This window comes from Staurois parvus, unplaced genomic scaffold (assembly GCF_062004578.1).
Source record: "Staurois parvus isolate SC_StPar_1 unplaced genomic scaffold, SC_StPar_1.0 ptg000538l, whole genome shotgun sequence".
In the NCBI taxonomy this organism is placed as follows: domain Eukaryota; kingdom Metazoa; phylum Chordata; class Amphibia; order Anura; family Ranidae; genus Staurois; species Staurois parvus.
In genome coordinates, this window is record NW_028318334.1 from 1,989,598 (window position 1) to 2,013,039 (window position 23,442).

General features: G+C 41.3%; 1 protein-coding gene across 1 annotated transcript in view; it reads right to left on the reverse strand.

The window, feature by feature from the left end:
- LOC149451451 (inactive phospholipase C-like protein 2) overlaps nucleotides 1-23,442 on the reverse strand; it is a 289,791-nt gene that overhangs the window by 20,336 nt on the left and 246,013 nt on the right. The window contains exon 5 of the mRNA XM_089690633.1: nucleotides 595-704. Coding sequence (XP_089546759.1) covers nucleotides 595-704 — 110 coding nt within the window. The remainder of the gene's footprint in view (nucleotides 1-594; nucleotides 705-23,442) is intronic.

Below are 23,442 nucleotides of genomic sequence, written 5' to 3' on the forward strand. Positions count from 1 at the left end.
GATAGGTATATTTTGGGTAGGATCTAAAAAAAAAAAAAAAAATGTGTATTAGTATCAGTTATTGTCAGTGTGTTTTAGACAGGATAAAAAAAGCAAAACTTGCACTATTGTTTCTGGGCCTTATTGTGGGTACAAACAACAACTAACATACATATATATGGTATTGCTGCGATTGTCAGGAGCAGCAGATTTTATCTTGGGATGTTCTTTGGTGGGAAATGATGGTAATAGCAAGAAATATACAGTTACATTTAAAAAAATTATATCCACTACTATTTACCACCAAAAAAAAGCCCAATTTGTCCTGAAAAAAACAAGGTATATTCCACCTAGATACACAAAGTACAGTAGTTGCACTGATATGTAAGGTTTTACAAACACATGTCAAAGTTGTAAAATTGTGTTCAGGCATTAATATTTGTTTTACCCTCAGCCACTAAGGGGCTGAAATATTTACACACTGCAAATGCACTGTAGTTTGTCATGGATTAAAGCAGGTAAGTAACAAGACTAATCATAGGGTTGCACTTTCTTATGTTATCAGTAGATGGCAGAAGTCACCCACTTAGTGGAAGACAGGAGTCAACTACATACCTTCAGCACAGTAATGTTCCAGGCAAAGCTTTCCATGGCTTTCTGAAGCTTCCTACCCTTAAGTCCTTCTTTGGCACCAATCCGATGGAGGTCTTCATGAAAACCCATCCCTAAAGATCAAAAATAGAAGTTTACAATATGTTCTTTATATGTATTATGAGTTTATAAAAAGAAAATGTCAAACTCTTCGGTCATTTTTGAAGAATTGCTATGAGACAGGATAAGCTTCCTTCAAGATACAGTGGCCCAAAAAAGTATTTAGTCAGCCACCAATTGTGCAAGTTCTCCCACTTAAAAAGATGAGAGAGGCCTGGAATTGGCATCATAGGTAGACCTCAACTATGAGAGACAAAATGAGAAAAAAAATCCAGACAATCACATTGGCTGATTTGGAAAGAATTTATTTGCAAATTATGATGGAAAATAAGTATTTGGTCACCTACAAACAAGCAAGATTTTTGGCTCTCACAGTCCTGTACCTTCTTCTTTAAGAGGCTCCTCTGTCCTGCACTCATTACCTGTATCAATGGCATCTGTTTGAGGTTGTTATCAGTATAAAAGAGACCTGTCCATAACCTCAAACAGTCACACTCCAAACTCTCTCATCTTTTTAAGTGGGAGAACTTGCACAATTGGTGGCTGACTAAATACTTTTTTGCCCCACTGTATGCAACCTCCAAACCTCCTCCTTGGTTCCAGGTGAAGACCCAGCACATGACTCTGCAGTGTAGGGCCAACAACCATGCAGATGATCTACACTGTGTGACTGTTATTCAGGTCCTAGGAGTAAACCCTGGACCATCAGGTCTCTAATCTGGATACTTCTACATGAAGTTTTGGTTTGCCCCTTGCTTCTAACCTAGGTTGATCATAAAGGACCCCGCTATCTGCTGAAAGCCAGTGAGAACCCCTGTTCCGTGAACGATGAAGCAAAATGCAATTACCCCAACCAAACTTGCAACATGCTTGCTGTGTGGTTTGATAGATTGATTGGTTTGATCTGTGACATGCTCCCATGCACCTTATAAAAGCAGCCTTAGGTATGCCACATTATTAGGTATAAACCAATCAAAACTTTGCAGCAGGTATATGTAGTTTACTCAACCTTTGGACAAGTTCATGGCTTCTTATGGGCAGGTAAAATCAGTGGCTGGCAGGATTTTCAATAACAGATCTACTTACGAAAAGTCATATCTCCTGAACAGGAAAAGAAACCCTTAAAAGAAAAGGCAAAAATAGTTTCCTGGGGATAAAGCAAATATCCAGAGCTTTTTTTCCTCAGAGAATAGGTGCAGGAACTCCCCTTTTCCTAGACTCCCCTTGACTCTGCCCCCTACCCTCCTCTGAGCACCGTTCCTTGGTTCCACCCCCTACCCACCTCCCAGTCCCACCCCTTTTACAGGATACAGAACCAAGTATCATTTTGTGGTGCAAAATAAATTGCATAGAATTTGTTATTAAGAAGAAAAGCAGTAATATAGATAACCTGCAGCCAGCAATAATAGATCCCCCAGCAATAATAGACTCCACCCCAGGAACAATAGACTCCCCCAGCAACAATGAACCCCACCCCAGGAACAACAGGTCCCGCCAACAATGGACCCCACTCCAGCAACAATAGATCCCCCACACAACAATGGACCACCCACAACAAAACGCCCCCATCATCAACAGATCTCCCAGCACCCAGCAAAGTCTCCCTCAACAGTAGATCCCAACCAGCAACATAAGACCCCCAGCAAAAATAGATTCACCACCAGCAACATTAGACCCTCACACAAATACCAATCCCCCAACAGCCAGCATCAATAAATCCTCCAGCACACCCGATACCCCTTGCCATTACAGGTGCCAGAACTGCATTCCTGCTGAAAAAAGCCCTGCAAATATCTATACTGGGGTTTATCCTGCTTCATACCAGTATTGTAATAATAAGAAATAGGGAGACCCAGTATCACATATGTGTAGTGTACAGTCTACAGAACACAAAATATACTTCTACACATTGCTTCCAGGGACTGTTGCTGAAGCTGAGAAAGTGCCTATGATTTGCCCATTACAAAATACACTGACCAAGGCACAATATAAAGCCAGTTATGACGATTATGTTTCCATTTGAAATGATGCCCATCAATTACCATTACTTTGAAAAACCCACAGTGGCAGTAACAAATAAGTATCGGTAATGCAGTGAAGGAAGGATCTTAGGTACCATGAGTGAAGGTCACTGAAAACTAGGGCAAATCTCTCTTGATATCACAGATAACTGAAAACTATTCTGTCCAGCAGAACATCTTATTATATTGAAGCTAATGGTGCAGTCATTTAGAAAGCAATAGAACCTCCAACTTGTTGTCTAGCCTGTTACCATGTCATTTATTGTATGCAGATCCTTTATTACATCCTACTAATGTATTATTGTCTCTCCAGGGCGTATATACAGTGCAGCCAGAAAGTATTTACAGCGCTCAACTTTTTCCACATTTTGTTATGTTACAGCCTTATTCCAGAATGGATTAAATTCATTTTTTTCCTCAACATTCTTCAAACAATACCCCATAATGACAACGTGAAAGAAGTTTGTTTTGAAATCTCTGCAGTTTATTAAAAAAAAACAAAAAAAAAAAACAAAAAACACATGTACATAAGTATTCACAGCCTTTGCTCAATACTTTGTTGAAGCACCTTTAGCACCAATTACAGCCTCAAGTCCTTTTGAGTATGATGCTACAAGCTTGGCACACCTATTTTTGGGCAATTTTTCCCATTCTTCTTTGCAGTACCTCTCAAGCTCCATCAGGTTGGATGGGGAGCATCAGTGTACAGCCATTTTCAGATCTCTCCAGAGATGTTCAGTTGGGTTCAAGTCTGAGCTAGGCCACTCCAGGACATTCACAGAGTTGGCCCATAGCCACTCCTTTGTTATGTGGGCTGTGTGCTTAGGGTCGTTCTCCTGTTGAAAGATGAACCAGTCTAAGGTTCAGACCTCTCTGGAACAGGTTTTCATCAAGGATGTCTCTGTACATTGCTGCATTCATCTTTCCTTCGATCCTGACTAATCTCCCAGTTCCTGCCGCTGAAAAACATCCCCACAGCATGATGCTGCCACCACCATGCTTCACTGTAGGGATGGTTTTGGCCAGGTGGTGAGCAGTGCCTGGTTTCCTCCAGACATGACGCTTGGCATTCAGGCCAAAGAGTTCAATCTTTGTTTCATCAGACCAGAGAGTTTTGTTTCTCATGGTCTGAGAGTCCCTCAGGTGCCTTTTTGCAAACTCCAGGTGGGCTGCTATTTGCCTTTTATTGAGGAGTGGCTTCCGTCTGGACACTCTACCATACAGGCCTGATTGGCGAAGTGCTGCAGAGATGGTTGTTCTTCTGAAAGGTTCTCCTCTCTCCACAGAAAAATGCTGGAGCTCTTTCAGAGTGACCATCGGGTGCTTGGTTACCTCCGTGGCTAAGGCCCTTCTCCCTCGATTGCTCATTTTGGCCAGGCTGCCTGCTCTAGGAAGATTGCTTGTGGTTCTAAACGTCTTCCATTTACGGATGATGGAGGCCACTGTGCTCATTGGGACCTTCAATGCTGCAGAAATTTCTCTGTACCCTTACCCGGATCTGTACCTTAATACAATCCTGTCTTGAAGGTCTACAGACAATTCCTTGGACTTCATGGCTTGGTTTGTGCTCTGACATGCACTGTTAACTGTGGGACCTTATATAGACAGGTTTATGCCTTTCCTAATCATGTCCAATCAACTGAATTTCCCACAGGTGGACTCCAATCAGGTTGTGGAAACATCTCAAGGATGATCAGTGGGAACAGGATGCACCAGTGCTCAAGGGCTGTGAATACTCATGCACATGTGTTTTTTTTGTTTTTTGCTTTTAATAAATTGCAAAGATTTCAAAACGAACTTCTTTCATGTTGTCATTATGGGGTATTGTTTGTAGAATGCTGAGGAAAAAAATGAGTTCATTCCATTTTGGAATAAGGCTGTAACATAACAAAATGTGGTAAAAGGTAGGCGCTGTGAATACTTTCTGGCTGCATCTATATGTATATCTAGATGTATATCTGGTACACGTTTGCAATAAGACTCATTTCTAGTTGCTTGATAGCATTTGTAGGAGTGGGTACTCTGCTAAAGCTAAACTCCAGGCAGATATAAAAGACACAAATGAATTCAGCTCTGTAAGGCTACGTTCACACTAGCGTTGTGTGCAGGCGGCAGAGAGGCGTTTGGGAAGCGTTTTTACCGCTTCCCAAACGCCTCTGCCAATTCTGCACATTACAGCACATGGTGCTGTTCTAACGGGAGCGTATGCATCGTGTCGCAGCAAAACGGACGCCTCTGGTCGAGTCAGGAGGCATTGAAGCCTCCTATTCTAGTCTATGGTGCCTCTCCACAAACGCCTGGCCGGCATTTGCGACGCGGTTGCGGGGCGTTTGCGGAGCGGTAACACCATTCAAACTGCATTATAGGCGTTTTTGGGACGTTTTTAACGCTCGGCAAACACCTAGCAACCACCGCTAAACCACGCATGCGGCGTTTGCGGAGCATTTGCCGAGCGTTAAACGCTCCGCAAACGCAGGACCAACGCTTGCCAAACGCTATAGGGGCGTTTGGAAAGCGTTGGTAAAACAGCCCTAATCATGATCGCATCCTATACTTATGTTTTAATGCAAACTGTGTAAGTACCTGAATTTGACATGGTATTGGCCTCTTGCAATCTTATGTACAGCAAAGCTGAGACTGGGAGAGTGAGAAACAGCACAGACAGACAATCAATCAAGCTGCATTGCAACAAGCATGATGATAGAAGGAGAGAGCAGAGTGAGATGAACATATCAATGTGTTGCTTCACCTTAGAAGCCCAAACCCTGGCAGAAAAAAAATATCCCTTGGAGTGGGGCTGCACCCACACTGCAAGCATTATTAGTACACTTTGTCTGGGAGGGGAGTAGTTTTACTTACCTGATGCTCCACTTTCCCAACATACAGCAATCCCCTGCAATCTGGCAATGGTCTGTCCCTTCACATCCTCATGTCAAGAGCAGGGCTTTGGACCCTTTTGTGTTCGCTCGCATCGGGGCATTTTGTATCCCGGGCAGAAACACCGCAATTTTGCCCGCGATTCCAAAACACTGAAAAAATGACAAATCGCACCACACTTGTTCAGATGCCATTCATTTTCAATAGCACCTAAAAATCAGTGCGGTGTGCCACAATTGTTGTGCGTATAAATCACATCGCGCAAAGCTTGTCGCCCAAAAAGCAACAGGAGATTCTTTTTGGGAGACCAGGTTTGCAGGATTGCAGCTCCATTTATTGCACGAAAATCGTGGTAGAATTTCACCGCATTTTAGGTGCCATTGAAAATGAATGGAACCTGAACATGCATGGTACAATTTGTCATTTTTGCACATCGTTTTGGAATCACAAACAAAATGCCCAGATGTGAATGGAGCCTCTCTGGTTTGATAATGTCAGGATCCTAGACTACTAGAGCACTGGGGGTGCAGAAGCTGCAGGGAACGAGAGGAGGGTTGAGTACCTGGGTATTGGGTATTTCTTTTTATTGTTTCGCTGGACATAAATGAGAAATTAACCCTTGCAGTGCAAGCACAGCCCCACTGCAAGGCATTTATTTTTTTGCCCAGGGTTGGGCTTTGCATGTCTAGTCACAGGGTGGGGGTAGGATGGAGACCGGACTGTAATAGTGAGCTGCACAGAGAGAAAGCAAGCCTCCTCTCCTCCTAGACAGGGTTGTGTGGTGTGGCAGAGCTGTGTACAGATCCATTGGTAGGTGATACAGCTCAGTTCTTTCATCCATGTATTATCTGTTTTCCACCAGTTCATATTTAATTACTAGCCAGGCTAATGATACATAGCAGCAACCTCACCTTGGCCTGTCATGTGCTTCGGAAGAGAGAAAGGTAACCATTCTAATGCACTCAGCAATGACAACCAGCAGTTGGCCAGGGAGGGAGGATTGTAGAAAGCTGTGGGGTATGTCCCAGTCCGAGGCTCTGTAGGATCTCCGTTGTGCTTGTCATCCTCAGGTTTTAAAATTTGTAGACAATCTCAACGAGTACAATTTTTAAAAAATCTATTTTAATAAAATGCAGTTGTTTCATGCATGAAGCTGTCATATTCAATGCGTATAGCTGACCTTGCATAGCTAGAGTGCCTGACGCTGCTCTACAGGACTGTACACGTCTTGTATATTCCTTACCTGTAATAATTCTTATACCTTTGGCCCCAACCTGGAGATTCATTGGCAGCCCCTGTCAGAATGTTACTCCCCCAAGCCATTTTGTCTGGAATTGTACTCCCAGCATCTGCTCATGTGACCAAAAGGAACTCAGGAGAGCAGTTCCTACAAGTAAGGTAACTTCCAAATTCTATTACAGCCTAGGAATAGGCAGCAAGACTGGTAATACAGGTTAGGGTTTATTTTAGAGGACAGGTCTGCCTAAAGCACATCAACTAAAGAACGCTTGGGGTTTGATGGAAACAGTAATTCCTTAAAGTGTTACTAAACCCAGGACCCTGCATTCACTATATCTGGTCTCCCACAGTACACAGAACATGGAAATGCAAATATTTTAGTAAATATAAACTGCTAAATAGCTTTTCTCATCAGCAGTTAGAGCAGTCTTGTGACTTCTGCAGAGCACTGGTTGAAGCTTGTAGGAGGAGTATTCTTTCTGCTCTAGGAGGATGTGAAACCCCTGACCTCTGTCTGGACAGTGCTGATTGGCCCTGTGCTGATCACATGCACTCTTCCAAGAAAAAACAAAAACCTCTCTAGCAATACACACCAAACTGAGCATGTGCATGTGACCACAGGTTCAGTCTGTATCAGGTGGTCATTTCAACAAGAGGAGGGGCAGAGAAGTCAGAAACAAACAGCCTTTTTACACAGTGCAGAGGATTAACCCCTTAGGTTCCACAGTGAGTATAACAAGCATGCTTTACTGCATATACAGACTGATTTTACTATTGTGGGTTTAGTAACACTTTAACTCACATTCTGCATACCAGTTCCAGAATATGTACTTGTGGAATTGATAGAGTTCTGGAACTGTATAAGGTAAATAAGTTAATGTGGAACTTAGAAATGAAAAATTTGCAAACAGGTTTTTTTTTTATTGCAGAAGAGACATATTGGGGGTGTTTACTAAAACTGGAGAGTGCAAAATCTGGTGCAGCTCTGTACAGAAACCAATAGGCTTCCAGGTTTTATTGTCAAAGCCTAATTAAACAAGCTAAACAATCAGTTAGAAGCTGATTGGCTCCCATGTACAGCTGCACCAGGTTCTGAGTGCTCCAGTTTTAGTAAATAACTCCCGGTATTTCTCCTCTGCAATAAAAAAAGCCTGTCTAATTGCACATTTTTCTAGGTAAAGTTCCACATTAACTTATTAACTTTATACAGTTACAGAACTCTATCTATGTCACTCAGCTGGTGCAGGCTCTGAAAAGATCCCGACCATGTGGTATGGATCCACCCAGGACCGACACCTGGCTCAGCTTCTCAGCAATCCACCAAGAGCCTGGACCAGCCCCTCCCGTCCCGTAAGCACTGGAGGGGTAGAGCAGAGAGCCAGAGACTGACAGTCATGGCTCTCTGCTCAGAGTGGAGGGGGAGAACTGAGCGATCAGTGGTGTTTGATTGCTCAGTTCTCAGTGCAGAGGCAGTGGTGGCAACATCCAGCATAGGATTGATGCTGCATCCACCTAGGTAAGTGCAATTTTTTTTAAGTCCATACTTCTCTTTTAATGCTTAGGTTAAGTTGAATCTTGCATTACTTCAGTACAGGATTGAATGGAAAACTGCCACCAAGCAGACCCTTGTCAAGAAGGGGAAGTTGTATGACCATGAATGATTAATTGCAGCAAGAAAACTATATGTGTAAACAATACCATCCATGAGAAATGCCAATAATCACCAGGAAGGAAACCTGCAGAGGTGTGCTACCTCAAAATGTAGCTAATAATGACCGTCTCAGGGGAATACAGAGGAAGTGTATATCGCAGAGACACAATGGGCGAGCTAAGAAGACAATAGTCTCCAGACAAGAGCCACAATGAAGACTGAACAGTCTTGCTAGACCTATGATATGCAAACCTAGAAGAACAGAGAGAAATGTTGGGTTCACTTTAAAGAACAGGGGGACTTGCACACATAGGTATTATTATGGCTTGTACGCATAAGTATTATTTTCCTGAGTTTGATGTGCATTTGAAATACACATCAAATGGAGACTGTCATGTCAAATTTGAGGTTCAGTAATGAGAGGTGAGCAGTTGTGCCCAATTGAAAGGGTTATCTGCTCCAGCAGAAGAACAGACAGACATTCAGATGCTTAGAGGGGCATAACTGTTCTTATTTATTAAGCACAAAGGCAGGATTTACTGTATATACATATGAAACGGGAAGGACAAAGGAATGCTAGCTGATTATATAAAGTAGTAATTAGTTGTATGCTCAGATCTGGTGGGCATTGTGTGACCTTGAAGGACAGTTACAAGCTTGGACAATTAGAAATATTAAACAGTGACTGGCTTAATTGCAGAGGCCGCCTTAGCTTACACATCACAAAGTTCTAGGACGTTTAGACTTAAATTACCTTGAAAGCAAAATAGTGAATTATAGGAGGTTTCAGCTAGAAATTAAAGTCATATTAAACCTTTTTTTTAAACAACAAATATGTCATACTTACCTGAGCAAAACCATTACACAGAGCTTTTCAAATCCTCCTCTTCTCAGGTCCCCTTCTCCTGCCTAGTGCCCCCATAGCAAAAAGCTTGCTATGGGGGCATCCAGGCAGGCTTGCTCCTGAGCGGTTGCCCTCAGTGTCCATTCAGAGTGTGGCTCAGCCTGGCCCCCACTCTCATCTCATTGGCTCACTGGCTGTGATCAACAGTAGCAGGAGGCAATGGCTACCACTGCTGTCTGAGCCAATGAGGAAGGAGAGACGCGGGAGAGCAAAGGCTCTTGTTCACATTGCTGGATCGAGATGGGGCTCAGATATGTTTTGGGGGGGCTGGGTGCGCTGCTGCACACAGAAGGTTTTTTTTTTTTTTTTTAACCTTTACAACCACCTTAACTTAGTAAAAGACAAGTAGAAGATAGACCATCTCAAAATTAAACCACTGTTAATTTACATATATAACACACGTGTGTGTGTGTACTTGTATGTATGTATGTATATATATATATATATATATATATATATATATATATATACACACATACACACATATACACACACAGTATCTCCCAGAAGTGAGTACACCCCTTGCATTTTTGTAAATATTTTATTCTATCTTTTCATTTGACAACACTGAAGAAATGACACTTTGCTACAATGTGACGTAGTGAGTGTACAGCTTGTATAACTGTGTAAATTTGCTGTCCCCTCAAAATAACTCAACACACAGCCATTAATGTCTAACCCGCTGGCAGCAAAAGCGAGTACACCCCTAAGTGAAAATGTCCAAATTGGGCCCAAAGTGTCAATATTTTGTGTAGCCACCATTATTTTCCAGCACTGCCTTAACCCTCTTGGGCATGGAGCTTCACAGGTTGCCACTGGAGTCCTCTTCCACTCCTCCATGACGACATCACGGATCTGGTGGATGTTAGAGACCTTGCGCTCCTCCACCTTCTGTTTGAGGATGCCCCACAGATGCTCAATAGGGTTTAGGTCTGGAGACATGCTTGGCCAGTCCATCACCTTTACCCTCAGCTTCTTTAGCAAGGCAGTGGTCATCTTGGAGGTGTGTTTGAGGTCGTTATCATGTTGGAATACTGCCCTGCGGCCCAGTCTCAGAAGGGAGGGGATCATGCTCTGCTTCAGTATGTCACAGTACATGTTGGTATTCATGGTTCCCTCAATGAACTGTACCTCCCCAGTGCCAGCAGCACTCATGCAGCACCAGATCATGACACTCCCACCACCATACTTGACTGTAGGCAAGACACACTTGTCTTTGTACTCCTCACCTGGTTGTCACCACACACGCTTGACACCATCTGAACCAAATAAGTTTATCTTGGTCTCCTCAGACCACAGGACATGGTTCCAGTAATCCATGTCCTCAGTCTGCTTGTCTTCAGCAAACTGTATACGGGCTTTCTTGCGCATCATCTTTAGAATATGATGCACAATTTGATGCAGTGTGGCGTATGGTCTGAGCACCGACAGGCTGACCCCCCACCTCTTCAACCTCTGCAGCAATGCTGGCAGCACTCATACGTCTATTTCCCAAAGACAACCTCTGGATATGACGCTGAGCACGTGCACTCAACTTCTTTGATCGACCATGGTGAGGCCTGTTCTGAGTGGAACCTGTCCTGTTAAACAGCCCTATGGTCTTGGCCACCGTGCTGCAGCTCAGTTTCAGGGTCTTGGCAATCTTCTTATAGCCTAGTCCATCTTTATGTAGAGCAACAATTCTTTTTTCAGATCCTCAGAGAGTTCTTTGCTATGAGGTGCCATGTTGAACTTGCAGTGACCAGTATGAGAGAGTGGGAACACCAAATTTAACACACCTGCTCCCCATTCACACCTGAGACCTTGTAACACTAACAAGTCACATGACACCGGGGAGGGAAAATGGTTAATTGGGCCCAATTTGAACATTTTCACTTAAGGGGTGTACTCACTTTTGTTGCCAGCGGTTTAGACATTAATGGCTGTGTGTTGAGTTTTTTTGAGGGGACAGCAAATTTACATTTGAGGGGTGTACTCACTTCTGTGAGATACTGTATACAGTGTATATATATATATATATATATATATATATATATATATATATATAGTGCTCAGCATGGGTACACGCCTTTTGAAAACTAAGATTTTAATCAATGAACACAAGAACAATTTCCAAACTGTTGTGTTTTATAGAACATTTGTTTAGCTCATTGCGTGAAAGTAAGGTTAATAATATAACTTAGATTTCAAAATCTTCAGTTTTACTCAAATTAGTTGATGCAAAAATGAATACACCTCACAACAAAAACTACTACATCTAGTATTTTGTATGACCTCCACGATTTGTAAGGACAACACCAAGTCTTCTAGGCATGGAACGAACAAGTTGGTGACATATGGCAACATCGATCTTTTTCCACTCTTCAAGGACAACCTCTTTTGGAGCCTGGATGCTGGACAGAGAGCGATGATCAACTTGTCTCTTCAGAATTCCCCATAGGTGTTCGATTGGGTTCAGATCAGGAAACATACTTGGCCACTGAATCACCTTCGCCCTGTTCTTCTTCAGAAATGCAACAGTGTCCTTACATGTGTGTTCTGGATAATTGTCATGCTGGAAATGTGCACGATGACCAAGGGTAGCATCTTCTATATCAATATAGAGCAGTACATCTGTGAATTCATGATACCATGAATGAAATGCAACTCCATGACACTAGCAGAATCCTTCTCATCAGAAGACACTGCTGTTGAGGTGTTAACTCCTGTGGATGGCCTGGACGCCTCTGTGAGATGGTTCCATTTTTGTTAAATGTTTGTATCATTTTTGCTACAGTGTTCTGACTGATAAGTAAAGCTTTGCTGATCTTCTTGTAGTCATCACCTTTCTTGTGTAAAGAAATTATTTTCTTTCTCAGGCCTTGTGACATTTCTTTTCCATGTGGTGCCATTGCTGACGGCTTGAATTGGGAAGGGGTTTTCTTTGTTAAGTAACACCCTTTTATAATCAACGGTCTGCTGGACACCTGTTTAACAAGAATTCAACTACAGGTGAGTCTAATTATTCATTAATTAGGATTTTGTTGTCTAAAATTTAGCTTTGCTCCTATGACTTTCACTGGGGTTTTTGATGAATTTGGTAAGAATAATACTTTTTTGTGTGTGCAAATTAATAAATCTTATTTGCAATTGATGGGCCACATTTGTGGGAGTATTTTGTAGTATACAACAAAAGAGAAAGGGAGAAACCCATTGTGCTGCCAAAAAAGGACTAACTCAAGGAAGAAAATGAAGTAGCTGCTAACACCTGACTATATACAAATAGTAAAGGACAATAAATGAGAAAAAACGGTGCTGCGCTACTTATGGGTGAACCTAAATCCACGACACATTAGCGGATGATAAATGAGTGAACAATCACAAAAACAAAAAAACAAAGTAAAGTGAATACGCCACATACAAGTGCCAAATGTGCACAATAATATCTACAGGAGTGAATCCACAGTGGTGTAACAAGTGGAATGGCGTGATCACAAAAAGGAGAAACAAATGTCAGTGTATAAGTGACACAAAAAACACTCAAAATCAATAAAAAGTAGCATGAAAAAACGGCACAGAATAAATATGGCCAAATAGTGACTAGGGACCATCAAGTGAAGAGGAAATAAAAATATAAATATAATCAAATAGCAATATAAGTGACATATAAATTGTGAAACCAAAATAAACTTGACCAATAGATGAATGCAAAAAATGTATACAAAAAAAAAAAAAGCAATTAATGGTGGAAAAATGGATGCAAAATACATCCCAAAAAAACACAACAAAAGTCCAAAAAAACACAGTTCCAAAACACAAACAGTGTGTGAATCTTCAGCACAAAAAATGTGTAGAATTCAGTGACCAAACAAAAGGGCAATCCTTCACCGCCTAGCCTGTGCGTCACCTTCAAATTGCGACCCTCAAGGGGTCACAAAGCGTAAATGCAAGTAGATGATCCTCAACCAGATGGATCTCAGTTGCGAAACACACAAAAGCTCCTCTCCATGGCATCCACAGCAATCAGTGCTAAGGATATCCTTTAAGGGCGTGTATACCTTTAACTCTCCTCCACCTCCAAACTTCTTATGTCTTATAGCATGTTAAGGAGCAATAGCGAACCTGGCGCTGGGAACGACGGTACTTCACACTGTCCGCCCTACACACAGGCTGCTGCAAAATGGCTGCAGTTTGTGCCACAGGTAAAGCAGACTAAACCTAGACTTTTGTTGTGATTTACATTCATTCAAGTGTGTCTGAACGCCACTGCTTTGGAATGCAAAACCCAGCATCTGACAGCAACTCCCATGTATACAAACCATGTGATAGCATACATATTTATTTATTTAGTACCATAGATTGGATGGCTGCCCAATCTGTCACACTGTAGAAAATATAAAGTTACACAATGGAAGACCAGATTGGAGAAGACCCATCCACTGACTCTTCAGGTGATCATAAAAAATCTATACACTGATTAAGTAGGTGGTTGTACACACAAAATGCACATAACTGGCATAAGACATTAAGCTACTTTCACAATGATCCACAGCAACCCTGCCTCCCCTCCTGAAGACTCCTGGAATGTATGACATTTGCCTAGGCATGGAAACCAGGAAATAACTGAAGAAATGTAAAAAAAAGAAAAGTAAAACAAGTAAATATGATATACTTTCGTATCCATTTACTAATGCTAGCAGCATAAGGATTAAAAATAGTCCATGGTGATTGAGATAGTGAAGTTCCACTTTAAATCACAAATTTACTCGAATCTGAATTATTGAACGAATTTGAAAATTGAATTCATTTCCCCATGAGCCCAAACTAGTATCACATCATGTGTTGTTATCCGAATGAAAAAAATGTATTTGTTAATCTCGTTATAACTTTTTTCAAATTCATTGATATTTGTTACTATGTCCATTCCGAGATTCCTATACATCCAAAAATCTCATTTTCATTTGAAAATTGATTTGTTACAAAAACACAAATGTCTATAAGACATTATGTTTCAACCATATAACTCATAGACACAGCATACTACATAGGGTCATACATAATGTAATATCACTTTGGCTGCCCATTATTGCTGCAATTTATCTCACCATCTATGGCCATTATCAAACATAATAAATATCATTAATAAATAACAAAGCCCACGCTGACCTGCCATTACCTTCTTCATTAAATAAGCTGCAACTTTTGCAAAGTGAAAAGAATAAAACATTGTCCTTTTGTTTGCTTCAAGAAAGCTCCATAAAAGAGATACAATTTGAAGTACTCTGTGCAAAAAAAAAAGTGTATTCCAAGATGTAGACATCCCTTTCAGGGACCAGCAATGACAGAATTCTTTATTTTTTATGTAGAACAGCATAATTACAAACAAAAGGATTGATATCTAAAAGGATCTGAAGTCAAGACTAATACAGGCCATAGATGGGTCGAAAATCGGCCGATTTTTCTTTTAAAAAAACGAAAAATCGGTCGTTCAAGTGGCCGACGTTACCACCAATGGTAAAAAAAAAAAATCGGCCGATTTTCATCCCGTCTACAGCCGGCAAAAAGTGTCCCTGCAGAGAGTTCTGCTATTTCTTTGACAGTTCCTTGACATTTACAGAGGTTGCAACAATGTATCTATTTGTATCCATTTAGGATACAGATGTTTTTATTCGGAAACAAATAGATACATTGTTGCAACCTCTGTAAATGTCAAGGAACTGTCAAAGAAATAGCGGAGCTCTCTGCAGAGACACTTTTTGCCAGACTGGAATTCCTCTTATTTTTCATCCTTCTCCTTCTTCATCATCATCCTCTTCTTCTTCTTCATCATCATCCTCTTCTTCTACTTCTTCATCATCATCCTCTTCTTCTTCATCATCCTCTTCTTCTACTTCTTCATCATACTCTTCTTATTCTTCTTCGTCATCATCATCCTCTTCTTCTTCGTCATCATCCTCCTCTTCTACTTCTTCGTCATCATCCTCTTCTTCATCTTCTACTTCTTCATCATCATCCTCTTCATCTTCTACTTCTTCATCATCATCCTCTTCTTCATCTTCTACTTCTTCATCATCATCCTCTTCTTCATCTTCTACTTCTTCATCATCATCCTCTTCTTCATCTTCTTCTTCATCATCATCCTCTTCTTCATCTTCTACTTCATCATCATCCTCTTCTTCATCTTCTACTTCTTCATCATCAACCTCTTCTTCTACTTCATCATCCTCATCATCATCCTCCTCCTCTTCTTCATCATCATCCTCCTCCTCTTCTTCATCATCATCCTCCTCTTCTTCTTATTCTTCTTCGTCATCGTCATCCTCTTCTACTACTTCTTCATCATCATCCTCTTCTTTTTCTTCTTCATCAACATCCTCTTCTTCATCATCTTCTTCTTCATCATCATCCTCTTTCATCATCATCATCCTCTTCTTCTTCCTCTTCTTCTTTTTCTTCTTTTTGTCTTCCTCTTGCAGGTCACTGCTCATGCGCAGATTTTTTATCGGTAAAAAAATCGGCCGATTAGCCCATTATTGCCGCGAAAATCGGCCGATCGGCAAAATCGGCCGATTTTTTTCCAACTTTCCCGATTAAAAAAAACGGCCAAAATACCGAAAAACGGCCGAACAAATAGCCCACTAATGATCCGAAAATCGGCCGATTTTATTTTCGGCCAAAAAATCGGCCGATTTTCGACCCATCTATGGCCTGCATAAGGCCTGGCTCACACCTATGCATTTTTTAGTGCTTTTTGGGTTTTGCAGAAACACACTACAGTCCATTTAACATGGTTTTCTATGGGACGTGTTCACATTATTATTATTATTATTATTATTATTATTCAGTACTTATACAGCGCCAACAGTTTGCACAGCGCTTTATAATATAAAGGGAGACAGTACAGCAACAATACAATCAAAAGAGGATTAAGAGGGCCCTGCTGATAAGAGTTTGCAATCTAATACAGTGGTACAAGTGGTACAAAAGGTTATAACTGTGGGGGATGAGCTGATAGAAGTGATAAATGTCTATTTGGAGGCGTGATAGGCTTCCTTGAAGAGATGAGCTTTCAAGGATCGCCTAAAGGCAGCCAGAGTAGGGTATAGCCAGACAGATTGAGGTAGAGAGTTCCAGAGGAAGGGAGAGGCTCTGGCAAAGTCCTGGAGACAAGCATGGGAGGAGGAGACAATGGAGCTTGAGAGCAGGAGATCATGAGAGGAGCAGAGAGGATGGTGAGGGTGATACTTGGAGACCAGATTGGTGATGTAGCTTGGGGCAGAGTTGTGAATAGCTTTGTATGTTGTTGTTAGTGTTTTTAATTGAATTTGCCGGGCAATAGAGAGCCAGTGGAGGGATTGGCAGACACAGGGGTTGGTAAGGTAGATGATCCTGGCAGCAGCATTCATGATAGACTGAAGAGGGGATAGCCTACGGAGAGGTAGGCCTATGACAAGGGAGTTGCAATAGTAAAAGCGAGAGATAACAAGGGATTGAACGAGAAGCTTGGCGGTTTCATTGGTTAAAAAGGGACACATTTTAAAGACGTTACAGAGGAGAAGTCTACAAGCTTTTGGCAGCGATTGGATTTGGGGCCAAAAGGATAGGTCAGGGTCTAGGATTACACCTAGTACCCTGGCTTGAGGGGAGGGACTGTTAGTTGTATTATTGATCTTAATGGAAAAGTCACGTAGGGGTGCATGAGGGGCAGGGAATATTATAAGCTTGGTTTTAAAGGGATTTCGTTTAAGGAAGTGGTTAGTAATGCGAGAGGAGACTGAAGGAGTGAGGTGTGAGTAGAGTTAGATTTGGGTTTCATCAGCACATCTATGCATTTTCAGGCGCTGTATTTTTGGTAAGGGTCATGGACTTTTTTTCCTGCAGAAAAGTGCAACACGCATTGGTGTGAACCAGGCCTAATTTTGGTATAAAGTAGGGTTCCACTTAATCACATAGTTCTGCAGCTGATTATCTGGACTCTCTGAATGTAAAATTTCTTGACAATGAAACCCAAATTGTAACACAGTATTGCAGCAGCAATGGTATCTATAATGTAGAAATTGCCACTAGGCCTAGTAAAGTCCACTTGGGACACCAATTCATAAATAGCACTGTTAGTACGTAAAATCAGCCTCAGCTCAATTCAAGCCATGCCCCCAAAATATGTTTCACTCCACCCCCCGTAATCACCTGCATGAATGAGCCTCGAGGGTTATGTGAAACATGTTGGGGGCATGGCTTGGATGAGTCAAGCTAGGGCTGCTTTTGCCTGCTAACCACTTAGCTCCGGTGAGGTGTGCAGTGGCCAGGGGTATATCTTCATAAATTGCACTGTTGCATCTGTAACTTTTACCGGAGGGGTCTAATAAAGAAGAATTACAAGCCCAAGGATGAGTACCAGTATTTAATTTTCAGTTGGATACATAGGGCATATAGGGGCCCTTACTGCAGCACCACCTGCTAACTACACCCAGATATCGGATCCGACCAGGCTGAGTATGAATTCCTAAATAATCATTTCTGTGTCTCAGCAGTAGTGGAACAAATATAGTTACTCAGTGACGCTTTCACATGTACAAAGGTGTGCAATGGGTTATGTGTATTGTAGGGGATTTTATTGCAGATACACTTATATTGTAAAACATTACAGCTCCAGTCAGTTTTTTTCTAAAAAAAAAACCCTGTGGCAGTCGCAGCTTGGCTACTCAGATCTGGCATATGTTGTAAATATATTTAGTTATATAGTTATGCAATGTACTCACTATAACCTCTGTAACAAACACGCTCCATCTTCAGTGTTGGCATTTGAAGTCCACTCTTAGCTTCTTCTGGAACAGTGCTGTTGACTACCCAGCATGCACCTCCCGATTTTGTGCATGTGCAAAGTGTGGTACACTGCTTGGAAATACTGCAGTGCTAGAAGCGGAGTATGCCCATTGACTCCTGGAATTAACAACACTTATATCCAAGGAGGCAGCAGGCAGCTGGATATGACATACTTCACCGCAGCGGGGTGCAGCAGTGGAAGTGGAGATGTTTATTGACCCTAAAAGGTAACATGCTTTCCAAAAAAAACATTCTGAACAATAATGGCATGATGATCAGCAACGCCAGGGGCCAAACTTCAAAAATAGGGTGGAAATCACCTTTAACTCACATTTTGAAAAAAAAGCCTTATTTATTGGTGTGAAAAACTGAAAACTACCGGTTTCTGAAATAAATCTGTGCTTAGTAAACATGATCCCACAACAAGGGACTAGGATGAAAAGATGGATTCTTGCCTGGGATTTTGGCTGTATCAGAACAATGAGACTTGGCAAGAAGGCAGAATCTCCTGTGCTACAAGTCTGTGGGAATTACAAGGATCTGCACTAAAAATAGATGGAGGTATGTGATTAATGGGGAGAGACAAGGGGGCAGGTGCAGATTCTTCACCCCTCGCCGGAGGAGATGTTGCAGCGGAAGGCTCATAATGCACTACCTCTCCCTGGCTTAGTGACGTGTTCATCACAGCAGAAGACTGACACACATCGTCCCATTGCTCTGTGTCTCCTCATGTACAGGCAGAGAAAACTTCTCCCCAGAGCAGTGAGATGTAGTAATATATGTTCCTGCCACATCAAAGACTGAACACTGCAACCGCTGGCAGAATTGTCTGCATAGTCCTTTTCTTGAAATATCATCATTGATAGAACACCGGGTCTGCCAGAAATATCATTTTATTAATTGCTTCAATAAAAAGCTCACATACACTATGTGGGGGTGGGGGGGATGGTGTATTACTAAAATTGGAGAGTGCAAAATCTGGTGCTACTGTGCATGGTAGCCAATCAGCTTCCATTTTTTGTCAAAGCTTAATTGAACAAGCTGAAGTTAGAAGCTGATTGATTACCATGTACAGCTGCACCAGATTCTGAGTGCACCAATTTTAGTAAACCTCCCCACTATTTGTATCGAAAACAGGTACATGCTACTTTAAGGCACATTTTTACCTTTTTGGTGCAGACATCCCCTTCCAAAAGGAGAAAGAATATCTATTTCTGCCCTTTGCACACCAGCGAAGTCAACCCATTCTAACAAAACAAACTACTGTCTATGGCAGTGGTGGTCAACTTTCTTGATATGGGGGGGCCTTACGTGTGGCTCTCGACATCACTAAATGACTAAAATTCAATTAATTTTCTGTGTTGGAGACAACAGAACAGGATATAGTCAGAGACTGTGGACATAATACAGGAGACTGTCAGAGACTGTGGATATGATATAACATATGGTCAGAGTCTATGTGCAAGAGATGGTCAGAAACTGCAGATATTATACAGGAGATGGTCAGAGACAGAGGACATAATACAAGAGACGGTCAGAGACTGTAAACATAATACAAGAGATGGTCAGACACTGTGGGCATAATACAGGAGACGGTTAGAGACTGTGGACATAACACAAGAGACAGTCAGAGACTGCGGACATAATACAAGAGATGGTCAGAGACTGCGGACATGATACAAGAGATGGTCAGAGACTGCGGACATGATACAAGAGATGGTCAGAGACTGCGGACATGATACAAGAGATGGTCAGAGACTGCAGACATGATACAAGAGATGGTCAGAGACTGCAGACATGATACAAGAGATGGTCAGAGACTGCAGACATGATACAAGAGATGGTCAGAGACTGCAGACATGATACAAGAGATGGTCAGAGACTGAAGACATGATACAAGAGATGGTCAGAGACTGCAGACATGATACAAGAGATGGTCAGAGACTGCAGACATGATACAAGAGATGGTCAGAGACTGCAGACATGATACAAGAGATGGTCAGAGACTGAAGACATGATACAAGAGATGGTCAGAGACTGAAGACATGATACAAGAGATGGTCAGAGACTGAAGACATGATACAAGAGAGGTTCAGAGACTGCAGACATGCTACAAGAGACAGTGAAAGACTGTGGACAGGATACAAGAGATGGTCAGAGAATGTGCACATAATACAGGAGATGGTCGGAGACTGCACATGGAACAGGTGATGGTCAGAGGCTGCAGACATGTTGCAAGAGACGGTCAGAGACTGTGAACATACTTTAGGAGTTGTTGGGAGAATGGAGACAGTAATAGATGGGAGACAAATATAAAACTACTAGAAATCAGGAGACAGTAACAGACTGGAGACATATTATATGAGACCGCTAGAAATTACTGCTACAACAGGGCAATAGGGAAACACAGATTAGTGTCTGACCAGAGTGCCGCACAAAATATGCCAAAGGTCCACAAGTTGAGCCCCAGAGATCTATGCTGATACACGAAGAGACACATATACTGAAATCCTACAGCTATGTGCACAGTCTTGTAGGATGAATAAATGCATAAGAGAGTAATGGCAAGGCTAAACTTCCGGTTTCTCAAGAAAATGCTGCACTATGGATCCTTTTATGCTGATAAGACCACAAACTAGACATTTTATTTCTAATAAGGAGATCATATTCAGTGATTTTAATAGCTGACCTCAACTTACCAAATCATTGCCTTTTACTATTGAACCAAATATTAATGTTTATGTCATTGAAAACAGGGTACTTGTCTGTTAATTCACCGGATTTATATATATATATATTTGATATATTTAAATACAACATATAAAAAAATATATATATAAATAAATCCGGTGAATTAACAGACAAGTACCGAAAACAGTGCTAGGACAGCACAGATTAAGCTTTGTAAGCCATGCATTGCTTATAGCTACCTCTGATACCGTATGAGCCAGTGCTTCATCAGCTTGCTGAGCAAATGCTGCATTGTACACTTCCTGGAATCATGAAAGCGAGATAAAACTACCTAATTGGACATCATCTAATTTAATCAAAACTAAGGCTGCACAATGCAGTACATAGTCCCATGGGTGACCCCACAAAATGTATCAGATTGTGCAGAGAAAAATAGATAACAAGAAATCAGATACCCAGTATCTCTGATTAATATATTTCCTAGTCCTTCCAAGTGCATCATGGGTGGTTGACATCATCAGGCTTCCTCCCCTATCAGACAATGTAGAGGGCTGGGCAGATGAGGTGTGGCGGCCTAATGACTTCAATCCAAGAAGATGTATCTGGAAGACCTAAGTAACTTCTGAGCAAACATTGTGGGGGGTCTGATAAGTTTATAAATCTCTTTAACACATAGGATGTTTCTGTACATTTGTGGAAATGCTGTGAGGCCATCCGGGGACTGTGCATGTTTCCTTTTAAACATTAGGTCCATTATAAAGAGATTCTATCGCTACCTGAAGCAAACTGAGAAAAGTACACATATAGTAGTTACCATTCTCAGACCGTACCACCAATATTTGCTGCCTCGAACAGCTAAGTTTGCTGAAGAATTGTAGGCATCCAGCACAATTCTGGCTGTGTTAGATGTCACAGCTTTTAGTAAATTACAAGATGGTAACAATAACATTAATTTATACATCAATTATTCAAAAAATACAAGGATTCTGATAAAACCATTAAAAGGCCCTTTAAAGTACCACCCAATACCATGTTCCATTGTAAACCCGTAGTGGCCACCAGGTATCTACAACCAACTTGGTGGGTACACAGCTATAATTTTTACACCATTATTTACCTGGATTCTTATGTTCCTTTTCAAACCTGTACCAGCCAGCAGCTATCTATAACCAGTCTGAGGGGTACACACCAGTAAGTTTTGCATCATTAGTATGTACTCCAAAAACAACTGTCCACCTGTGAGCCAATACAGTGAATTCTCTACAAACACAACCCAAAAATATTCAATAAACATATATTAAATCCAAAAAAAAATTTTTAGGTTCGCAAACACTTCACACCAACTCATACAATAGTGTCAACCTATAGATAAATATCGTGCTGCGCGCCTCAATTATTATCATCAAAGACACATTGATTACGTGTAAAAAATAAACTAAAATAAAATCTAATATAAATAAAGTGTGAAAAAAACGTCCACTGTGCTTATACAATCCCTTTATACTATGGAAATAAATATATCATTGTATATCCAGAGACTGATACATACTGTTGTGGCTGGAGACGGAGGTGAGCGCATGAGCTGTATTTGTGCTGCAAAAGTTTTTGGAACCTGGAGTGTATTCATCTAATTAGCACAGATTTCTCAAAAAGAAAGAGGACTTTTATGTATCAGTCTCTGGATATACAATGATACATTTATTTCCATAGTATAAAGGGATTGTATAAGCACAGTGGACATTTGTTTTTTTCACATTATGTTTTTTTCACACTTTATTTATATTAGATTTTATTTTGGATTATTTTTTACACGTAATCAATGTGTCTTTGATGATAATAATTGAGGAGCGCAGCGCGATTAGTATGTACTCCCTCCATGAACACCCTTAGTAAGTACTCCCTTCATGAACACCGCATCATCATACATATTTGAGACCATTCGGGTTAAACCACTCCAAACATTACCACTGATCTATCTTTGTTGGAACTATCAAGGACCTGCTGATGCTGTGACAAAAGTACAATATGCCCCACAATTCCACCATCTTCTTCCCATACCTCCGTTCCTCAAACTTATGCAGTCAGCACCATATCCACACATTTACCAAGAGTGTGGGCAGGTGGGCCAAATTACTCACCATGCGGTCTGTTCCTCCTTATGGTTTCCCCAAGTTGTGACCACATCCTCCCTGCTCCCTACATCATATCCTTAAACCACTGCCCACCTTTCCTTAACCCTTCTCCTGCCTTCCATCCCACCCTATCATGTGCCCTTTCTCCTAAGTGCTCAGGGAAGCCCCTCTGTGTTTCTACCCACCACCCTCCACTACACTGTCCTGTAGTGACATAGGGGTGAACAGAAAAAAAACACAGCATGCAGTGGAGAACAGGCATTCAACAGAACTAGAAATATCAGATTCAGAAGATTCTTCAGCAAGGGTAACTTATCAAGACAGCTACAATCTGGGGACCAGGTAAGCATTAAACATCTTTTACATGAAAGTCATTTTTTCTTCTTTTTTTAATTTTTGAAGGAGTTGCTTTAACAGTATAACTGAACTGAAGTA